The 19,026-nt window shown below is 42.2% G+C and overlaps 1 protein-coding gene across 1 annotated transcript in view; it reads right to left on the bottom strand.

The window, feature by feature from the left end:
• Nucleotides 1–6,396: 6,396 nt before the first annotated feature.
• PCLO (piccolo presynaptic cytomatrix protein) overlaps nt 6,397–19,026 on the bottom strand; it is a 506,430-nt gene continuing 493,800 nt past the window's right edge. The window contains exons 23-25 of the mRNA XM_014570493.2: nt 17,716–17,850; nt 16,998–17,143; nt 6,397–11,348 (exon numbers count right to left, since the gene is read on the bottom strand). Coding sequence (XP_014425979.2) covers nt 11,208–11,348; nt 16,998–17,143; nt 17,716–17,850 — 422 coding nt within the window. The 3' untranslated portion in view covers nt 6,397–11,207. The remainder of the gene's footprint in view (nt 11,349–16,997; nt 17,144–17,715; nt 17,851–19,026) is intronic.

Here is a 19,026-nt window from a genome sequence, read left to right as displayed (position 1 = left end):
CTATGGGCTAGACTGACAAAGGAATGTAAGGGTACGTCTACACTAGCCCCCTAGATCGATCTAGGGAGGCTAATGAGGGTGACTGGAATTGCAAATCAAGCGTGGGATTTAAATAACCCATGCTTGATTTGCGTGTTCCCGTCCGGTCACCATTTTAGAAATTGACTAGTCCGAAGTAACTTCCCGCGTCTACACGCAGCAGTGAAATGGGCTTCCAATTTAAAGCCCCTAACTCGAATTAGCTGGTATTCCTCCTAATACCAGCATGTCAGAATCTGTATCAGGAGCAAGAATCCAAAGAATCAAACCAAGAGTCAAGCCAGGCTCAGAATTGGGAATCAAGATGAGGATTAGAGAGACAGAGTCAGAAATCAGGCTAAAGATTAATGTCATGGGTCAGGAGGGTCCTTGCTGGGGTTCTGCCTGGGGACCAGTTGACAGTAAGCATCCAAATCCGAACCAACAGTTCAGAAGCAGGAGAATCATGGTAGCTACTGGGGAATCCACATTATATCTTGGACACATTCTAGTACCTCCCATGAGCTTCTATAGGACCAAGGAGCTAATCAGGGATCACTAAGACCACTGTCATTCAGATCACTCAAGGTGGAACTTCCTGTAGTGTTCAGTCTCTGCTGATTGTGGGTCACAAGAAGCAAACAGGGTACAGCTGTTGCCAGGTGGCAGCGAGAGGATGGTGGTTACCTGGCAGCCCTCTAGGTCTGGGTTGAAATCCCATCAAGCCTTACAAGTAGGGGATGGGTTAGCCATGCAGGGTGCTAGTAGTTGGTCTAATTCAGGGGTGAAGGTAAGGGATAGCTGGGGTAGCCAGCTGGGGTGGGCAGGGAGGACCAGATCTGGAGAGGGAGGGTTGGGGCATGTCTAGGGAGTGGGCTGGGATGCCTGTGGGTAGAAGAGGTCATCTGCTGGGAAGGCTGAAGAATAGGCTGTATTAATAGTGGCCAATAGCACTGTAGAGCTGTAGTACTTCCTGTGGCCGCAGAGGCCAAATCTTGCCCTCTGCAAGGAAACATCACTGCATTTTCACAGGGGTCTCAGATGGGCCTGCATATGGTACTACAACTTGAATCCGGACACTACAGACCACCTCTGTGGTATCCTGCAAGAGGACGTAGCCACCTGCGACTCTCAGGAGCCAAGCAGTCCCAGTTCCCAGACAGGTAACTATTGCTGTGTGCTCTTACTGGGGACAGGGTAATTACTCAGACTACAGGCATCATTGATTCAAGCACTTCAGGGTTTCTGGTCACTATAGTCAACCATGCAACTTAATGCAATATATGCTGCAGAGCCAGCCATCCAGAGGAAGACCAGGACAGTAATATCAGAGACACATATGTGAACCATAGAAAGTCCCACCAGGGTGCATTTGTATGTATGAACAGACACAGAAATAAGGCAGCGAACATATTGGCAGCATGCAATGCCAGAATGGCGTTTTTAGACAACATAGCCAAATACCTTGCTTCCTCTCAGTCCCCAAGGAGAATTTCTCTAGATGTGGCTGCTAGATCAATGATACTGTTGCTCTCTTACACCTCATGGTGTATGCATCTACGATTTTTTTTATGGCTGCTGAGTCTGATGCACGAGTCTTGTTCCCAGGTAGGACCAATCCACACACTAGCAATGCCCTGAAGCAGATTCTTTCCTTCTCTAACGCCAGTAATCACAAAGCTTGATCCAACGTACCTCACAGTGCCTCTTTCTGTCTACAATCTGATTCCAGCCAACCAGAGTCAGATTCTGCATTCCTTTAACAGGCATCCACAGAGATTCCAAAGGATACTAAGTCATCCTTGCAGGCAACCTGAAAGCCTTGCAGCGGTCTGCTCTCTCTTCTTAGACCCTTTGAGAGCATCAGAGTAGAGCTCACACTTCAATATCTTATAATCCAGCATTCAATTGACATTTCCAAGCCACTTGAGACTTTCTTTACTAATCCATGCTCCCATGAATGGCATACCAGCATGATTTAACACGTCTGCTTTTCTCACCCTGCCTTGCCATCTTATTTGAAGAATTTTATACAAGCAACTGATATGAAAGCTGTTTAGTCTTTGGGTATATTTAACATACATTGTCCATGTTTCCGAGCCATATGGAAGAGTTGATCAAACACGTGTCTCATAAATATGGATTTTCACTTTAGTTGGTAATTGTTATTGTTCCAGGCTTTGGCTTGCAAAAGACCAAAGTTCCTGGTTCCTTTGTCAATCCAGACCTACATCACTGCTAACAATAGAGCCAAGGTAGTGAAACTTGTTAATGACATCCAGATGAAATGAGCCATTGGAGCTATGAGGGTGGTGTGGGGGACGGGTGCAGTGCCTGGAGATTTGATGTCCCCCCTTCCCCTTCAGGGGCCCGCAGAGATATATTTGCTGGCAACAGCTGTTATCTTGTGGAAGCAGACCATTATATGCTTTCCTCCAGCTCTGGCCCACAGAGGAAGACTGAAGGAAAATGTTTGGTGGGCCGAATCTTGCCTGCAGGCCATGTTTTGCTTACCCCTTATTGAGACCCTGTAGATTTGCTATTTTCTTGTTACAGAATTGTCCATAATCAGAGTTATTTGTTTTAATCCTAGAAACTGTAGTTGTGAAGTGAGCCTCATGTGCCATAACATAACAGGTGCCCAAAGTTCAAAGATAACCTGCAGAACACTCATAATGTGGCTCTCCGCTATCATCTCCCACCACTGCAGAGTGTGGACCAGATGCTGGTATCCCCCCAGTAAATCTAAACCACAACCAATATCTACTTTAGCACTCCTGGAGGACAGAAATACAAGCATTTCCATTGGCTTTCTATTGGAGAAAACACAAAAGGGACTGGGGGCTTGCCTACATATTGTAACCATGTGCAGTGAGGGGCGGGAGTGATTTCTAATGCAAAGCAATGCAGGGCATGCTAATTGACTAACACTAGAAGTACCTTCAAGTGATGCATGTTGATGAAATACTGGTTTTAAAGCAGTACCACGGTATATCAGGGTACTTCTAGGCTACATCTACATTGGCAGCTTCTTGCACAAGAACTCTTTTGTGGAAGAGTTCTTGTGCAAACAATCTTCCACAAGAGCACATCCACACTGCCATGTGCTTTTGCGCAAGAGATGTGCTTTAGTGCAAGAGCATCCATGGCAGTGTGGACGCTCTCTTGTGCAAGAAGTCTCTGATGGCCATTTTAATGATAGGGGCTTCTTGAGCAAGAAATTCCTGTTGCCTGTCTACACTGCCCTCTTGAGGAAGAGCTCTTGCGCAAGAGGGCTTATTCCTCGTGGGAAGAGGAATCACTCTTCCGGAATAAGCCCTGTTTTACAATGCTATACTGTAAATTTACTTGTGCAAGAACACTTGTGCAGTGTAGACAACAGGCAAGTTTTTGTGCAAGAATGGCTGTTCTTGCGCAAGAAGCTGCTAGTGTAGACATAGCCCTAGTGTGTGCCAGTCAGCTATCCACGGGCCAGTCAGTGTCACATACTTTGGTGCACTTTAGAACTCACATCCTTTCAGTGCACATAGCTGCTCTTTGCAGACAAGCTCATGGGCTCAGTGTGGCAATGCTTGAATTTTAGGCACCCTACTGGCCACTGGAATCTGCAGACCCATGTTAGGCACCCAGGCTCCCTGTACAATACCAGGGGAGAGGGAATTGCCAAAGCATGGGATTCACAAAAGCCAGCACACTGTGTAGGCATCTGCCTCAGCTAGCCAAAAGGAAATGCAGAGAAGAAGGGTGGGACTTATCCCATGGCCCACTAAGGATATTAGGCCTCTCCTTCAGTTTGGGATTTGGATTTTAGCCAATGGGTCTGGTACATATCCACTCACCACCCTGGAGCTATATTCAGGCCCCCACTCCAAACCCCTTCTCTCTATGTAAGAAGTTGATGTGGAGTAGGGGAATTGAGTCCTGTTAGCTTGCTCCTCTTTGGCAAAGTCCATTTCCACCTATGCCTCGATTTGTAACTATTTTGCGGGCTTCATGGTATTCCTGGTCCTAGATCCTCAAAGCCCCCATTCAGTTGCCACATACTACTGTGCAGGGTTGCCAGGTTGTCTGGTTTTGAACTGGACAGTCCAGTATTTGAGCTTCCTGTTCAGGAAACAAATTGAGAAAATAAAAATGTCCGGTATTTTCTAAATAAGATGTAATGTCGATTGTAATGTAATGTCAAGTGTGTTTTTGTTGAAACCATCTGGCAACCCTATTCCTGTGGGTGCCCACATTTCCTAGGCACCAAAGTGTAATTTAGTAAAGTGTCCTATGTGCCTACATTTCTTCTACAAGGCATGGCCTGATTGATGGGGGAAATATTGAGAAGCAGGAGCGCTGAGCTGTCTTTGGTGCTGTGTAATATACAATGAAATTTGAGGAAGCCACCTGCTCTGCTTATCCACCTTGTCCCCACATGAAAATGGATGAAAAATGCTTGCTAAAGATTATGACAAACTTTCTTGTGCTTTGATAGCTCTTGAAAATTTAACAGGCTGAATTGTCAGTCCTTTTCTTGGAATTTTGCTAGGGTTGCAGCCAGTTCTGTTCCTTACCAGGCCATGTCTTCTCATTATTCGCTTTATTAGCTCTTTCTCAGTCTCATCTACCAGAATTTGGTTCCATAAATAATAAGACCTCACCTACCATGCCTCTGACAAATCCTGGGGCCAGCATGGCTACTACAACACTACAGTTTATGGAAATCATCACAGATTAAAGCCATAAGGATTTCAGTTCACTTATACGTTGAAATTCATTGATGCAGTTGTCTCAAAACAGGTCTGGAAACAGCAGTTTCAAAAACTTCTCTGTAAAAAGCATCTGAACAATTCATGTGTCTTGGGCTATTACTACACTACCAGGTTAAGAACATAAGAACATAAGAATTTGTAATTTTGAAATAAGATTATTCCTTTCCATAAGCAGGAGTTATTATTTTGGAAAAAAGCCCATTATTTTGAAATAACAGGCTTGGTGGTATGGACTCTCACCTTGTGATTTTGAAATAAAGGGAGTTATTTTGAAATAAATCCACAATGTAGACATGCCCTTGGAAAAGGAATTCTGTATTCCACACAGTTCTTGCTGATTTGTTCTTTTTCTGTTTCATAATTCATATCATCTTGATTTTCCTTTGCAGCAGATAATTTGTGTTCATTTCACATTTGGATCAGGATTTAACATCTTTATGTATTAACAGTGTAATGTGTCACTTTCTGATGCGGAGTGGGAATGGTTATTACAGACCTTACTGGTAGGATTAGCAGCCAATTTTGTTTTCAAAATCCTCTGTGAAGCCAGGAAATCCTCAGCTTAATGGATTTTTTCATGTTCTCATAATGAATTTGATCATGGGAATTATTAAATCCTGCTGCCTCTAATTCTTTATTTCCAAACAGACTCGAGAGCTGTAAAAAATGAAATCATTTTAATAATTTATGAAAATTAGCTTGATAAATATTAAGAATCAAATTAATACAGGCTTGGTGTGGGGTGGCAGGACGGTCTAGTGAAGAGGGTACCAAAAGAGGGGCCAGTTCCCCCTCGTTTCATGGGAGCTGGGCGGTGTCCCATTGGAAGGGGGGAATATTGTCTCAGTGAGTTCTGAGAGCTTTCATGGGTGATAGATTCCTAAAAGTGGACAGGACGACATTGTACTTAAAAAACTTTTTGTTATTACCTTTTGAGTTTTTGGCTAGCTGTTCTTCAAACTCCTTTTTGGCTTTTCTTATTACATTTTTACATTTAATATGGCAGTGTTTATGCTCCTTTCTATTTACCTCACTGGGATTTGACTTCCACTTTTTAAAAGATGTCTTTTTATCTCTCACTGCTTCTTTTACATGGTTGTTAAGCCACGGTGGCTCTTTTTTAGTTCTTCTACTATGTTTTTTAATTTGGGGTATACATTTAAGTTGGGCCTCTATTATGGTGTCTTTGAAAAGCATCCATGCAGCTTGCAGGGATTTTACTTTAGTCACTGTACCTTTTAATTTCTGTTCAACTAACCTCCTCGTTTTTGCATAGTTCCCCTTTTTGAAATTAAATGCCACAGTGTTGAGCTGCTGAGGTGTTCTTCCCACCACAGGAATGTTAAATGTTATTATATTATGGTCACTATTTCCAAGTGATCCTTTTATAGTTACCTCATAGACCAGATTCTGCGTGCAACTCAGGACTAAATCGAGAATTGCTTCTCCCCTTGTGGGTTCCTGTACCAGCTGCTCCAAGTAGCAGTCTTTTAAGGTATCAAGAAATTTTGTCTCTGTATCTCGCCCTGAGATGACATGTACCCAGTCAATATGGGAATAGTTGAAAAGAAACCAACGCAGATATTTTCAATATTTATTAGTTAGACTGCAGTAACAGCCTTTATACAGCACAATTTGCATAAGTTCTCAAGATACATCCTGTATACAATCACAAAACCGTAACATGGATTTATACATAAAGTGGAAACGGAGACAAATTTACAAGCATTTTCTTTTTACAGTTCTCATACTGCTTTTGTCTCAATTTATACAACTTTTAGAACAAGTTTGTTTTGTTTTTCTGAGAGAATTCGGAAGCAAAATAAAACAAAAAAAAATAACAAACCACCATTAATGCATGCAACATTCATTGCAGAAACATTACATTTTCCCAAGAACTACTCTTGTGTTGTTTGTTTTTTTAGAGTATTTTGGTAGATTTTTTTAAACATTGGGTATACTGTACACATAGTCTGCCAGCATGACAGCACACACGCTAGTCAGCTATTGCTGAGCACCTGAGCACGTCACTGAACAACTATACAAGGTACAGTCAAATAATGCTCACATTCACATGCTTGGATGCCAGATGGACTTCATAATTCAAACTTGATTTGTCATACAAAAATGTATACTTATTTACAAAATAACAAATTAAGAAAACTGCTTTCTCTCAAATTACCTAGTCTGAGTTATGGATATATATATATATAATATATTATAATTTTGAGCTCATCAGTATATTATTAATTAATCTTCTTTTAAAAAAAGAATAAACCAGAACATACAGAAAACATCAAAATGCATCTTATGATTTAAAGAGAGAGTATCCAGCTTTTCTTTATTTTTTCTACTTTCTTACTAAAGGCAACTAGTAATTCAAAAAGACAGTTCAGTCCTTCAGCCCCGGTGCAACCAGGAATGCAGGACTGGCACCCAAATGTGATGTAGGTGTATACATAAACTGAACTACCTCTCTGTTTCATTACTACTTCAAGTTTCAGTCACACAGATGCAATTTTTTCTCTTATACATATATGTATTTACATATCAAGATAGATACTTAGTGGAATCTGGGATACAGACACTGTAGCCATGAAAATAAAGTACTTAAAAATATTGTCAGTTATGATTCAAATAATAAGATTAAAAAAATACTATTAACATCTTTATGATATCTCCATGAAACTAAATGCTAATTAAATCTGCTCTATTGGGCACACTAGCTTCTTCTCCAGCAGTCATCATAATCATCATTCTTAGAGTAAGAATCAATATCAGCTGGTTACCAGCTACAATACCCCCCACAATATAACCATTGGAACACCTATATAAATGTCCAGAAAATTAACTCTACCAATTCCTAGGTCTTGATCCAAGCCACTCTGAAGTGAATGGAAAGATTGCCATTGACTTCAACAGACGTGGATCATGTCCTTATTACTTCCACTGACAGCTGATGTAAAAAATGAGGGTGATAATAAAGATGGAGCATTCATATTTCCCCTGGATACTATCCCTTTAAAGTGTAATGATACGGTACTAGCTCAACATTCATCATAGAAACTCTCATGTCTAGTTTGAGCCAGGAAAACAAGAAAATGGTTTCCTGCTGACCATATACATAGTAGTAATTGACCACATTAGAAATCCCTGTTATTTGTAAACACATACACTGTGCTTTTTCTCATAATTCAGCTTGTTTCCACTGTACAAGGCCTTGAACAAAGAAGCAGCTTCAATCTCTGTTGATTCAGCAGACGTATGAATAAAACATACTAAAATGCCTTCACCATTGCCTAGTTACAATATACATCTTCAAAGAAATGTGTGAATTCACTAATTATCATTCAGAGATGATAAAATCTGTAGCCACCTCTAAACACTTTCAGCCACTAGAAGAAACACAAAATGGGGGAAAGGGAAAAGAATATGTCGCAATATATATATAAAAAAGTAAAAAGTACTAATAGTCCTTGTTTGGAGTTTTATTTTTTTTAAATGTCACAAGAAGGGTTTTTGCTGACTTCATTCACCCGAAAAAGAAAAATGCATTCAAACATGAAACAGTGTTGCATAGAATGATTCCAGTGCAACCTAGAAATCTGATTTTTTTTAAAGGAACTTGGCACACTTTGGAAGAATCTTGCAACCTCTGAATTGATGGCGTCTCACAAAAGGGAAAGTGTGTGGATCCATCTCTGTCACTAACTCTTTGCAATGGATAACATGACATTAAAAGAGTCCTTTCCCTTCTACTTCTGGTCAAACCATTTGTAATAGAGACCAATTTTCCTGATAGCCACTACCCTTTGTATTTCCGGGTGGGATTCCAACAGACACATCACAGTTGGATTTTAGTATACAAAGATGTATGAATTAAACCCATTTCTGAGGGCTAATTCCAAAGCAACTGTGGCTTTTCTGGACAGCTCCAGCCACACCCAAACAAACAATTCTGAATCATAAAAGTATCAGAAACATTTGTGAGTGCATGTAAGAGCAAAGCATGCCTGAGCACTTTGGTCAATTAAGAATAATGATTATAGGCTTCCTAGTAAGCTATCCAGTTAGTGCTAGCGCCTGCTGGAAATCTCCATGGCAACCATCAGCATGACCTGCTGTCTTCATAATAAATCTTAGCAAGAACAAAATTACCAGTAGTTTGCACAAAATTGCACATCTCGCTGCTTTTACTTCATACAGTAATTGAAATTGGACATTTTAGAAAAGAAAGGACTTACTGTAGCCATCAGGAATTTAAAATAACCCAACAAAGGAACAACACTTACTCGAAAGATTTTTTTTTAAATCCCATGTACGGATTTTTGGTTTGGCTGGGGATTTTGGTTTTGAAGAATCTTATTCTCCATATAAAATTTCAATATTTAGGCTGTGATTACAATGGACTGTGATTACGTAAGTTCAGAGTTGGGTTATACAAAAGCAAGAAATTAAAAGCCAAAGCACAAGCCACACTTCTATTGACAATGATGTTGTGTCTTTATGGTAATTTATGGCATTGTGGTAGTAATACATTGTGTTGCAAGCAAAAATGTGGTACACCAAAGCCTTAACTTTGTCTTTCTTTGGTTTGTGCATCCTTAATTTTTTTGTTGTTGTTGCTCTATATTGCATTCGTTTCCCATGGTGTTATTTTTAATATTGAATAAATAAATGGAAAACAATTATGTAGAAAAGTGTCATAAACAACTGAAATACCTCTTTCAGAGTCAATCTGGTTTCTCATCAATTCCTATTTCACTTAAGGAATATAAAATTTAACCCAAGGAATAATTTGATTTTACCAAGTAAGTCATCTTGAGGTGTGCTATCCCTAGTGGAAAACAACATGGGTACTTAAAATGGCGTATGAAAAGTGCCTATTGGGCAAAAACAGTAAACACTTGCCAGTATTTTTAATTTGGTCACTTTCTTTTTAATAAAAAAAGAGATATTTCTGGGTAATCCCCTGCTAAATCACTTAGCTATGAAGTAAGCCATTTTTTTAGTGGTAAGGAGTTTATCTCATGTCAATTTATTTTAAATAGTTCTAAAATTTTAAGAATGATGAAAGCACTTTCCTTTTCCTTTTTATCTGGGTAGAAGAAAAATATGCCCAGTTTAAAATCCCCTATGCACAGTTTCAGTCCAAAGGAAATTGTCACTGCTGTATTATAAACTCCTGAAAATAGAATGCTTAGCTCGGAAGCTCTGACACAACTTTAAGTTAGTGTTGCCAGTGACCTTCCTTTAATTACATCTTTCATAACTGACAAGCCACTTTTGAATGGACTATTTTCAGTCATTCACCTGAGTTTTTAGAAGGAAATTCTTGACCCTCATTAATGTTGCAATCCCCAGATGGTAAACATCTTATTATTCCTTCTTGTAGTGTGTGTCGCTGATGATGATGTTGATCCAGAATCCCACAAATCGCAGGGTAGCAGTAACACAATGAGTCTATGATTCTGGAGCATACACTGTGGTATTTTAAACATTTGCTACCTTTAAATGGTCTAACGGACTCCGGTTAAAGGCAGATGGTTGGAGACAAAAATGGAATAGTTAAAATTATAACATTGATCTCAGTACTTAAAGAGACAAACCCCACCCAAAATGGAAGATTGAACTGCAGTTTCATTAACACAGAAAACATTCTGTCCCTCCCCCCATCCTGATTTAGTGCAATTTCCATTTGATCCTTTCTTTTGAACCAGCCTCCAAAAAAATTTAAATATAGCCCATGGATGTGCTTTTAATTTTTATGTTCCAGGACAGAGACCTATATCCATTGTTTACACATGAAAACAAAATGAAATCAGTTTGATCTGATTCTCTATAGTATATATTCTTTGCATAAAGAAAAAAAATCATGTAAAATAATGTACCCATCACTACAAACAGCCTGCACTCTGTGTCCTGTGGCATAATCTCACAACAACAAATTATCAGATATTCTAAAGTGCAGAGGAACAACTTTTACACTTCTAATAAGTGAGATTTGAAAAACCAGTCATCCATTGCATAAAATGATCTCCTTCTGGTTACAGAAACCCTGCTTGTTCTTTCAGACACACTATCTCTGACTGCAGCCAATTCTGCATTAACAGCTGCCTTCAAGCCTTCATTATTTCTTTCGGAGTTAGTTTCCTGACAGCCACAAAGAGTCCAATGTCCAGAAGCCCTCATATCAATCTTCTTTCCAAACTTCCTCGCTTTTAGTTCTGGGCTGAGTTTTTTTTGTTGCTGTTTTTCACAGCAAAACCAGTGTACTAGCCCTCATTTAAGTGTGCTATTTAGCCCAGAGCCCAATCTTCTCTATTTTGTATTCTGAAAGCCTACCTAAACACAATATCAAACTATAGTCTTGGAGTAATGCCATTTACAGCAGATGCTGCAAGGTTTAGTGCCCTAAGCAGACATGTCTGCTTAATGTGTTTGTGTGGAGCTGACCATCAGTTTGTGCCAGTTTACTATTCTTTTCCTTAGATCCACTTTGTCAAGCCAGATATAAGCTTCACCAATCAGTGTCTTTTTCATGAACTTCCCTCCATTGGAGACCAGCAGAATCTGGGAAGAAAAAATATGGTTAAAATTTTCTTATTAACTTAATTGCACATACCCTCTGCTGGCAAAGAATAGTCAGACTTGTTGACATCTAAGTTTCCATCTGCAGAACAGGAAGTAAACATCCACTCATAGGCTACGTCTATACTACTATCCTCTTCCGCAAGAGGAAATGCAAATGGAGTGCTCATTTGCATATGCCATGCTCTCATTTGCATTTCCTCCCCAAATCCCTTTGCACAAGAGGTTATTGCAAGGAAACAAGGAAGAACATCTCTTGCGCAAAAGGGGTTTTTTGCACAAAAAGAGTTGTCTACATAGCACTTTTTTGCACAAAATCCTCTTGCACAAAGGGGTCTCAAGGAGGAAATACAAATGAGAGCATGACATATACAATGAGCGCTCCATTTGCATTTCCTCTTGCGGAAGAGGATTGTAGTATAGACGTAGCCAGAGTCTAATACATAAGGATTTTTCCCCATTTGAGAAGAAGTGCAGTGAACACTAGGGATGTTAGATAGTGGGTAAGAGAATAGCCGAGTAAGCTCATGAATTCTTATCGGTTACTCAACTATTCTATAGTCCCCAGGGGCGGGGCCAACAGCCAGTATGCTTGGGCCCCACTCCTGGGGAGTGTCCTGCCAGCCCGAATAGATGCCTCTGTTCAGAGGCAGCAGCGCGGGGTGCCAGGCGGGAGCCAGTCCATGAGGGGAGCCAGTTTAAAAACCAGCTTCCCTTGTGGACCAGCCCCTGTCCATGGCGGACAGGGTGGTGGTGGTGGTGGTCCCAGTGGGATGCGGAGCAGCCTCTATCTGTGAGGAGCTTGGACTCCTGTGAAGCGGCATCTGCCTGCAACGAGCCTGAGGCCACCACTGGCAGAGGCTTCTTTTCAGGCGGTCCCCTGCACCCCCTCTGCATGAGAGGGAGCAGGCGGCAACATGGAACAGGTGCTGGGGGGAGCCAGCTTTTAAGCCAGCTCTCCCAGCACCTACTCCTGTCTCCTGATGCATTTCCTCCTCCCGCTGCTCTCTCTGGGTATGTCTACACTACAAAGTTAATTCGAACTAACAGACGTTAGTTCGAATTAACTTTGATAGGCGCTACACATACAAACCACTAGTTCGAACTTAATTCGAACTAGCGGAGCGCTTAATTCGAACTAGGTAAACCTCATTCTACGAGGACTAACGCCTAGTTCAAATTAAGCAGTTCGAATTAAGGGCAGTGTGGCCACTTAATTCGAACTAGTGGGAGGCTAGCCCTCCCCAGCTTTCCCTGGTGGCCACTCTAGGCACCACCAGGGAAACTCATCTGCCCTCCTCCCGGCCCCGGAGCCCTTGCCCGTGCCAGGTGCAAGCCTGCCAGCACCCAGCCAGCAGACCCTGCACCTGGCATGGCACGAACCAGCCACCCGCTGCCACCCAGCCCTCCGTCTATACTACACCCTCAGCTGCAAAAAAGGAGTACGGGATCTTTTGAAACAGGGGCATTTCTGTCAAAAATGCCCCATCTAAACTGCCGGGGGGGTTTCGAAAAGCCCCGTTTTGAAAAAAAAGCAGCAGCTGCCATTATGAAAATAAAGCGTGGGATACTTAAATCCTGGCTTCATTTGTACTTTTGATACGCTTAATTCGACCTAGGCAAACCTCATTCCACGAGGACTAACGCCTAGTTCGAATTAAGCAGTTTGAATTAAGGGCGGTGTGACCACTTAATTCGAACTAGTGGGAGGCTAGCCCTCCCCAGCTTTCCCTGGTGGCCACTCTAGGCACCACCAGGGAAACTCATCTGCCCTCCTCCTGGCCCCGGAGCCCTTAAAGGGGAAAGGGCTGGCTACATTGACCGTGCCAGGTGCAAGCCTGCCAGCACCCAGCCAGCAGACCCTGCACCTGGCACGGCACGAACCATCCACCCTCTGCCACCCAGCCCTCTGCCTCTTCCCGGGACCAGGCTGGCGGCTCCCAGGAGCCTGCCCGGGTCTGCAAGAGGCGGGTGCCCACCTGGTCTAGTGCAGAGATCGTGGACCTCATCCACGACGTCCGCACTAGGCACAGGAAAATGGCCGGCTAGAGCAGGAGAGCTGCCAGCCTGGCCACCCAGGAGCAGGTCTGCATGAAAATCAGGGTGGTCCAGTGAGACCCATGACCCTGAGCCCGGAGCTTAGAATGGCCGTACTGGGTCAGACCAAAGGTCCATCTAGCCCAGTAGCCTGTCTGCCGACAGTGGCCAACGCTAGGGATCCTGGAGGGGATGGACCAAAACAATGACCAAGCCATTTGTCTTGTGCCATCCATCTCCAGCCTTCCACAAACAGAGGCCAGGGACACCATTTCTACCCCCTGGCTAATACCACTCCATGGACCCAACCTCCATGACTTTATCTAACTTCTCTTTAAACTCTGTTCTAGTTCGAGCCTTCACAGCCTCCTGCAGCAAGGAGTACCACAGGTTGATTATTTGCTTTGTGAAGAAGAACTTTCTGTTAGTTTGAAGCCTGCTACCCATTCATTTCATTTGGTGTCCTCTAGTCCTTCTATTATGGGAACTAATGAAGAACTTTTCTTTATGCACCCTCTCCACACCACTCATGCTTTTATAGACCTCTATCATATCCCCTCTCTGTCTCCTCTTTTCTAAGCTGAGAAGTCCCAGTCTCTTTAGTCTCTCTTCATATGTTCCAAACCCCCTGATCATTTTAGTTGCCCTCCCCTCTCCCACCTCCTTTTCCCAGTCTCCCCCAGTTTTGTTCAATAAAGAGAGTTTCTATTTTTGAACACACGTGTCCTTTATTTTGTACATCAGGAAGAGGGGCTAGGGAGGGGTAAGTGGAAGGAGGTGAGGGAGGAATGGGGTATGAGCCCCCGATGGGGAGGACTAGGGTGGCTCTGCGGGCTCCTCAGGGTTGAACCTGTCCTGCAGCCCCCCGATTGACCCCCCGCACCCAGCTGGCAGCCTGCGGCAAGTGCAGCCGGGCTGATGGCCGAGTGCTGTGATGTGCCGAGTGTGGGCACTCAGGGCAATCCAAGACAGGACTGCTTTGCAAGCGGGGAACCCCTGAGAACTGTTTGTCCGGGGTGGGGGTTGGGCCCCTTTAAGCACAGCCCTCGGCTAGCCTGAGACTGCAGCTCCACGCTCTAAGTCCAGCACTGCTTCCGGCCATCCTTAACCCCGGTTCAGGGTCCACTCAATGTGGACATGCTAGTTCGAATTAGCAAAATGCTAATTCGAACTAGTTTTTTGGTCTAGATGCACTATTTCAAATTAGCTTAGTTCAAATTAACTAATTTGAATTAAGTTAGTTCAAATTAGTGCTGTAGTGTAGACACACCCTCTGTGAGTAGTTGAGAAGATTAACCGATAAGCCTGGGCTTATCAGTTAATCGTATGCTCGACTACTCATTTGCATCCCTGGTGAACACAGAGCTTCTCCCCTGTTTCAATTCCTTATCCTGTGACCTGCTGTCTAGAACAGATGAATGGAATTCATCAGTCCTGCATTCTATCTTCAGGTCTGGCACCAATACACAATCTCCCACATTTTTTACATAGGCCTATTATGTCGAGAACTCAGTTTGAGACATCTAGGTGTCTGCATTTGGCACTTCATCTCCATTTACCTCATATGTTAAATAGGCATAATAATACTTCATAGGAGAGTGGAGAGGCTACCTTCATTAATGCCTGTTATGCATTTTATAGTTTACACAGGAAAACTATGTCAAAACAACATGAAGGAAGTTGCAAAATTAAGCTCTCAAAAATCAGGAAATGCCAGAATTAAGATTGCCTATCCCATTTTCCTCTCCCCTTCTAGCAGCAGCTAGTCCCACATTACCAGTGTTCCCTCTAATCTTTTCCAACCATGTGCATATTTTTTCATTCATGTGCAGAATAAAATGTGTGACATGCACCAAGGCATGTGTGAATGTGCACAACCAGCAGAAACAAGCAACCTTGCTGCAGGTGCTTTGCTAATCAGCCAGGAGACATTTGAATCTTTCTTGAGTGGCCATCAAGTGAACAGCTTATAGGGAACACTGCACTCTACCCTTGCCTCCCATTTACTGCTCCATCCATCCCTGAAGGCTGTGCTTTTATCGCCTCTCCAACTTCAAATCAAGCAGCTTCTGTCTCCACACTGCCTGGGCCAAGCAGGAGGGGTATTTAGAGCACAGGAATGGCAGTTTCCCTGTTTTCAGTTCCAGTGCTCTGACTCAGACCCAGTCCTAGGCCCTAGTATTACCCACTGCAGCCCTGAGATGCAACTGCAAGGGAAGTGATGCTCAGCCTGGAGCAGGACCATGCCCAGAGCATACAGAATATTTGGTGATTTTAGCTGCTCAAAATTGGAAACAAACAAAACAAAACAACCTGCCTCTACAGATCATGTGCAAGCTTCAGTTTTTCAAACGCCAGATTTAAGATTTGATGGTCTGTCCCTAAATATTTGAGCATTCTCCCCTCCCCAGTGCAAAGCCTCACTTTTGTGTTGGTTTGTGATTTGCAGCCAGGCCAAAAAAGTGACCACACATCAGCGAGCTGTGTTTCTATTAGCTCTCGTGGTGCCTATTTCCTTCTCTGCAGGATCAAAATGGGAAAGGCAAAATATACATCCTGACTGAAAAGCTATCCCCTTGCCAAATTTCAAGACCCTGCTGTACAGCAGAGTGGTGCTAGCTCTTTTCAAAGGAAAGGACATCAGACACTTTTTAATACAGGGAAAACAGTACATTTTGTGTAGCTTCTTTCTTGGAAAGAGCTCAGCTGTGTGGCCTGACATTTGTCAAACCATTTCAGCCAGAAGCAGACAACCTGCAGCCCAAATGGTCAAAGTTTGGCAGGTATAAGGAACTCCATGTTGGGCAACTATAATAATAGTAGTTGGTGCCATCATTCTGCCTTTAATAAAGTGACATTGTTGTTATTTTTAGAAGGGGAGTTTCCAGAATAGCATTAGGGTTAACAGAGTAATGAAAACTAAGAAGAGATGTATGCTGTGCCCTGCCTTTGCACCAGCACTGGGTACTAGCTGGACACAGTGAGCAAAGCAGAATGTACCAATGGGAGCAGGTGGAATGTGCGCAGTCCCACTGGCATGCTTAGCAGCAGGGAGAGGGACCATGCTGCCTGATGTAGCTCCACACAAGCTCTGATGGGTGCCTGGGTGTAAATTAAACAAGCTGGTGCCAATGCGTTATGCTTCACATCTATATCTGAGCTTTGGTACATTATTTCTAATAAATGAAAATAATACCTGGCAATTAAGTAGTATTTTGCATCTGAAAATCTCAACGTTCAATGCAGACTTGAGTAAATATCATCACGCCCCCCGCTTTGGAAATGGGAAAATAGAGACTATGCAACTTGCATGAGTCAGAGGTATAACTGTGAATAATACCCAAATCATCTGACTCTCTATCTTGTGATTGACCTATAAGACGATCCTGCCCCTAAAGATATGGCATTAGGTACACTGGATTCAACCTACTGAAAGAAAGCAACAGAGGGGAGATAACTGTGCTATTTCCTTTGCAATCTTATTTTTTCAGTAACCTGTTAGCCAAGTCACTTGGAATGGGAGATTGATCTCAAATTCCCAGAGCACAGCATGGAAGACACATAAAATTATGTGGCAATATGATGCAGAATTACCTGAAGAGAATGCCCAGCAGGACTCAAACTAAATCTAAACGTCTCATTAAATGAAGGCTCTCGGTCATGCCTGCACACTCTGGTTTTCTTCTTAATTACTCTCTTTTGGGTAGAGATGTTGACAACATACAACTTCACATACAGATCTGTGGAAAAATGATTCAACCTGTGATACGCATGCTCTTGAAGTGTCATTGTCACTACTGATTTCAATGGATGAGATGTAATGAGACAAAATACACTGCTGTATACCTTGGAGCCATCTCTCACTCTTATTTACACCCAAATAAAACTGGAGTCACTTCATTGAAGCAAGAGAGTTACTCTAGATTTAGACTAGTGTCACTGAGCAAAATGAGTCTTGATATCTTTATGGCACTATCAAAATATTATTGCTGGTAGGAATTATTCTTCTGAAACATTTTTTTACGATGAATTTTGTCAAATCTGACATTTCCACCTGAAATGTCTGTATTTTGTGAAAACACAAAAGTGAAAAATATTCATTTTTCATGAAATAATAAAATGAAACACCATGAATTCAACAAAAAAAATTAAAAAATTGAAGAAAAATCATTTTTTTTACCAACGCTACAAAATATGCCGTTTTGCTTAACAAACTAACTGATTTCCCTATGGTAATAGCGCCATTGAATGTGTGACCCAATCTCCTGCTTGATGTTCATTACTGTATCATGCTGCTGCTTGTCACTGGTACCTGGTAAGTGATCTGGAGATTTAAACTTGTAGGTGATATTTCTGCATTGAAGGATTTCAACTATTAGCTGTTCTCCATCAGTCTTCATTTCCTTTTTCAGTGCAATCTTGATTTCACCCATCACTTGAGTTTTACCTAGAAAGAAGAAAACCAAAACCTATTAGAGTGAAAGGAAATGGGGGAGGGAGGATTCTTAGCACCCTACTGAGGAAGGTGATTGCTTTTGTACAGCATCTAATTGTAACAAATGGTAAAAGTATAGCAAAATGACTAGATCAGCAAATGGAGCAGACATATGTAGTCAACAGTAGAACATATAATCATAGGCATCCAAACTTATTTGATTCCAGAAACAATGCTGAAGAGGGAAGATTTTCTAAAGTGATTTAGGAGCCTACATTCCATTTTCAAAAGTGACAGTCATTTTGGGCCAGATTTTCAAAGGCACTGAGGTAGCTAAAATACAGATAGTTTCCTAATGGGATTTCCAAAAGCAGGGAGTTGCCTAACTCACCTGGGCATTGGGCTCCTTAATGCAGTAAAAATTACACTGTGTGCATATCAGCATTTTAGATGCCTAAATACCTTTGAAAATCTGGCCCAATCTGGTGAAATATCATTGAAAGGAAATGTAAATATAATTGAAAGTAAGTTCCTATGTCTCTAAGATTCTACTGAAAATTTTAGGTCAGGTTACTAAATTTATGCCAGACAAAAATTAGAGATATTATCTGATGTGCAATAAAGATGTATACAAATCAAATTAATCCAATAAACATTTATACATTTTATTTGGAACTGTCATGAATTCCCTAATAGCTCTCTGGACAGGACTACTGTATGTCAGTATGTGGAGCAATGCAATTACATTCCCTTCAGATGAGATGTGACAAGGACCATGTTTTTCCTAGCCATTATGTGAGTGTGCCCAAAGAGAGGGCAATGGAGGCAGAAGAAAAGAGTCTTCCTCAATCTTTGTGCAGCCTGCATATGGACTAGGCAGAGTGACAGGCCCACAGAACAGGTATTTTCCCCATTAGATGCTCAGGGTGAGATGAGGTTATATATATAGAAAGCAGCGGTGTGAGGGTGCTATTGCACCCCCATGTTTTGAACCCAGCTCATTTGCATCTGGAAGCCAGTCCCACTGCCAGCTCCTCCAGCCACACGTCCCTCCCCCATATGCTTTGCTTGCCCCCTTGGATCCTGCTGCTGCAGGCTTTGGTGGCCTCCCTGGCCCAGGACTCTGCAGCTGACCCTGCTGTGGTTGCCTGCTCTCCTGGACTGGATAGACGGGAAGCCATTTGCATC

The sequence above is a fragment of the Pelodiscus sinensis genome, chromosome 1 (assembly GCF_049634645.1).
Source record: "Pelodiscus sinensis isolate JC-2024 chromosome 1, ASM4963464v1, whole genome shotgun sequence".
Taxonomy (NCBI): domain Eukaryota; kingdom Metazoa; phylum Chordata; order Testudines; family Trionychidae; genus Pelodiscus; species Pelodiscus sinensis.
This window is presented reverse-complemented; position numbering and strand designations above follow the sequence as displayed.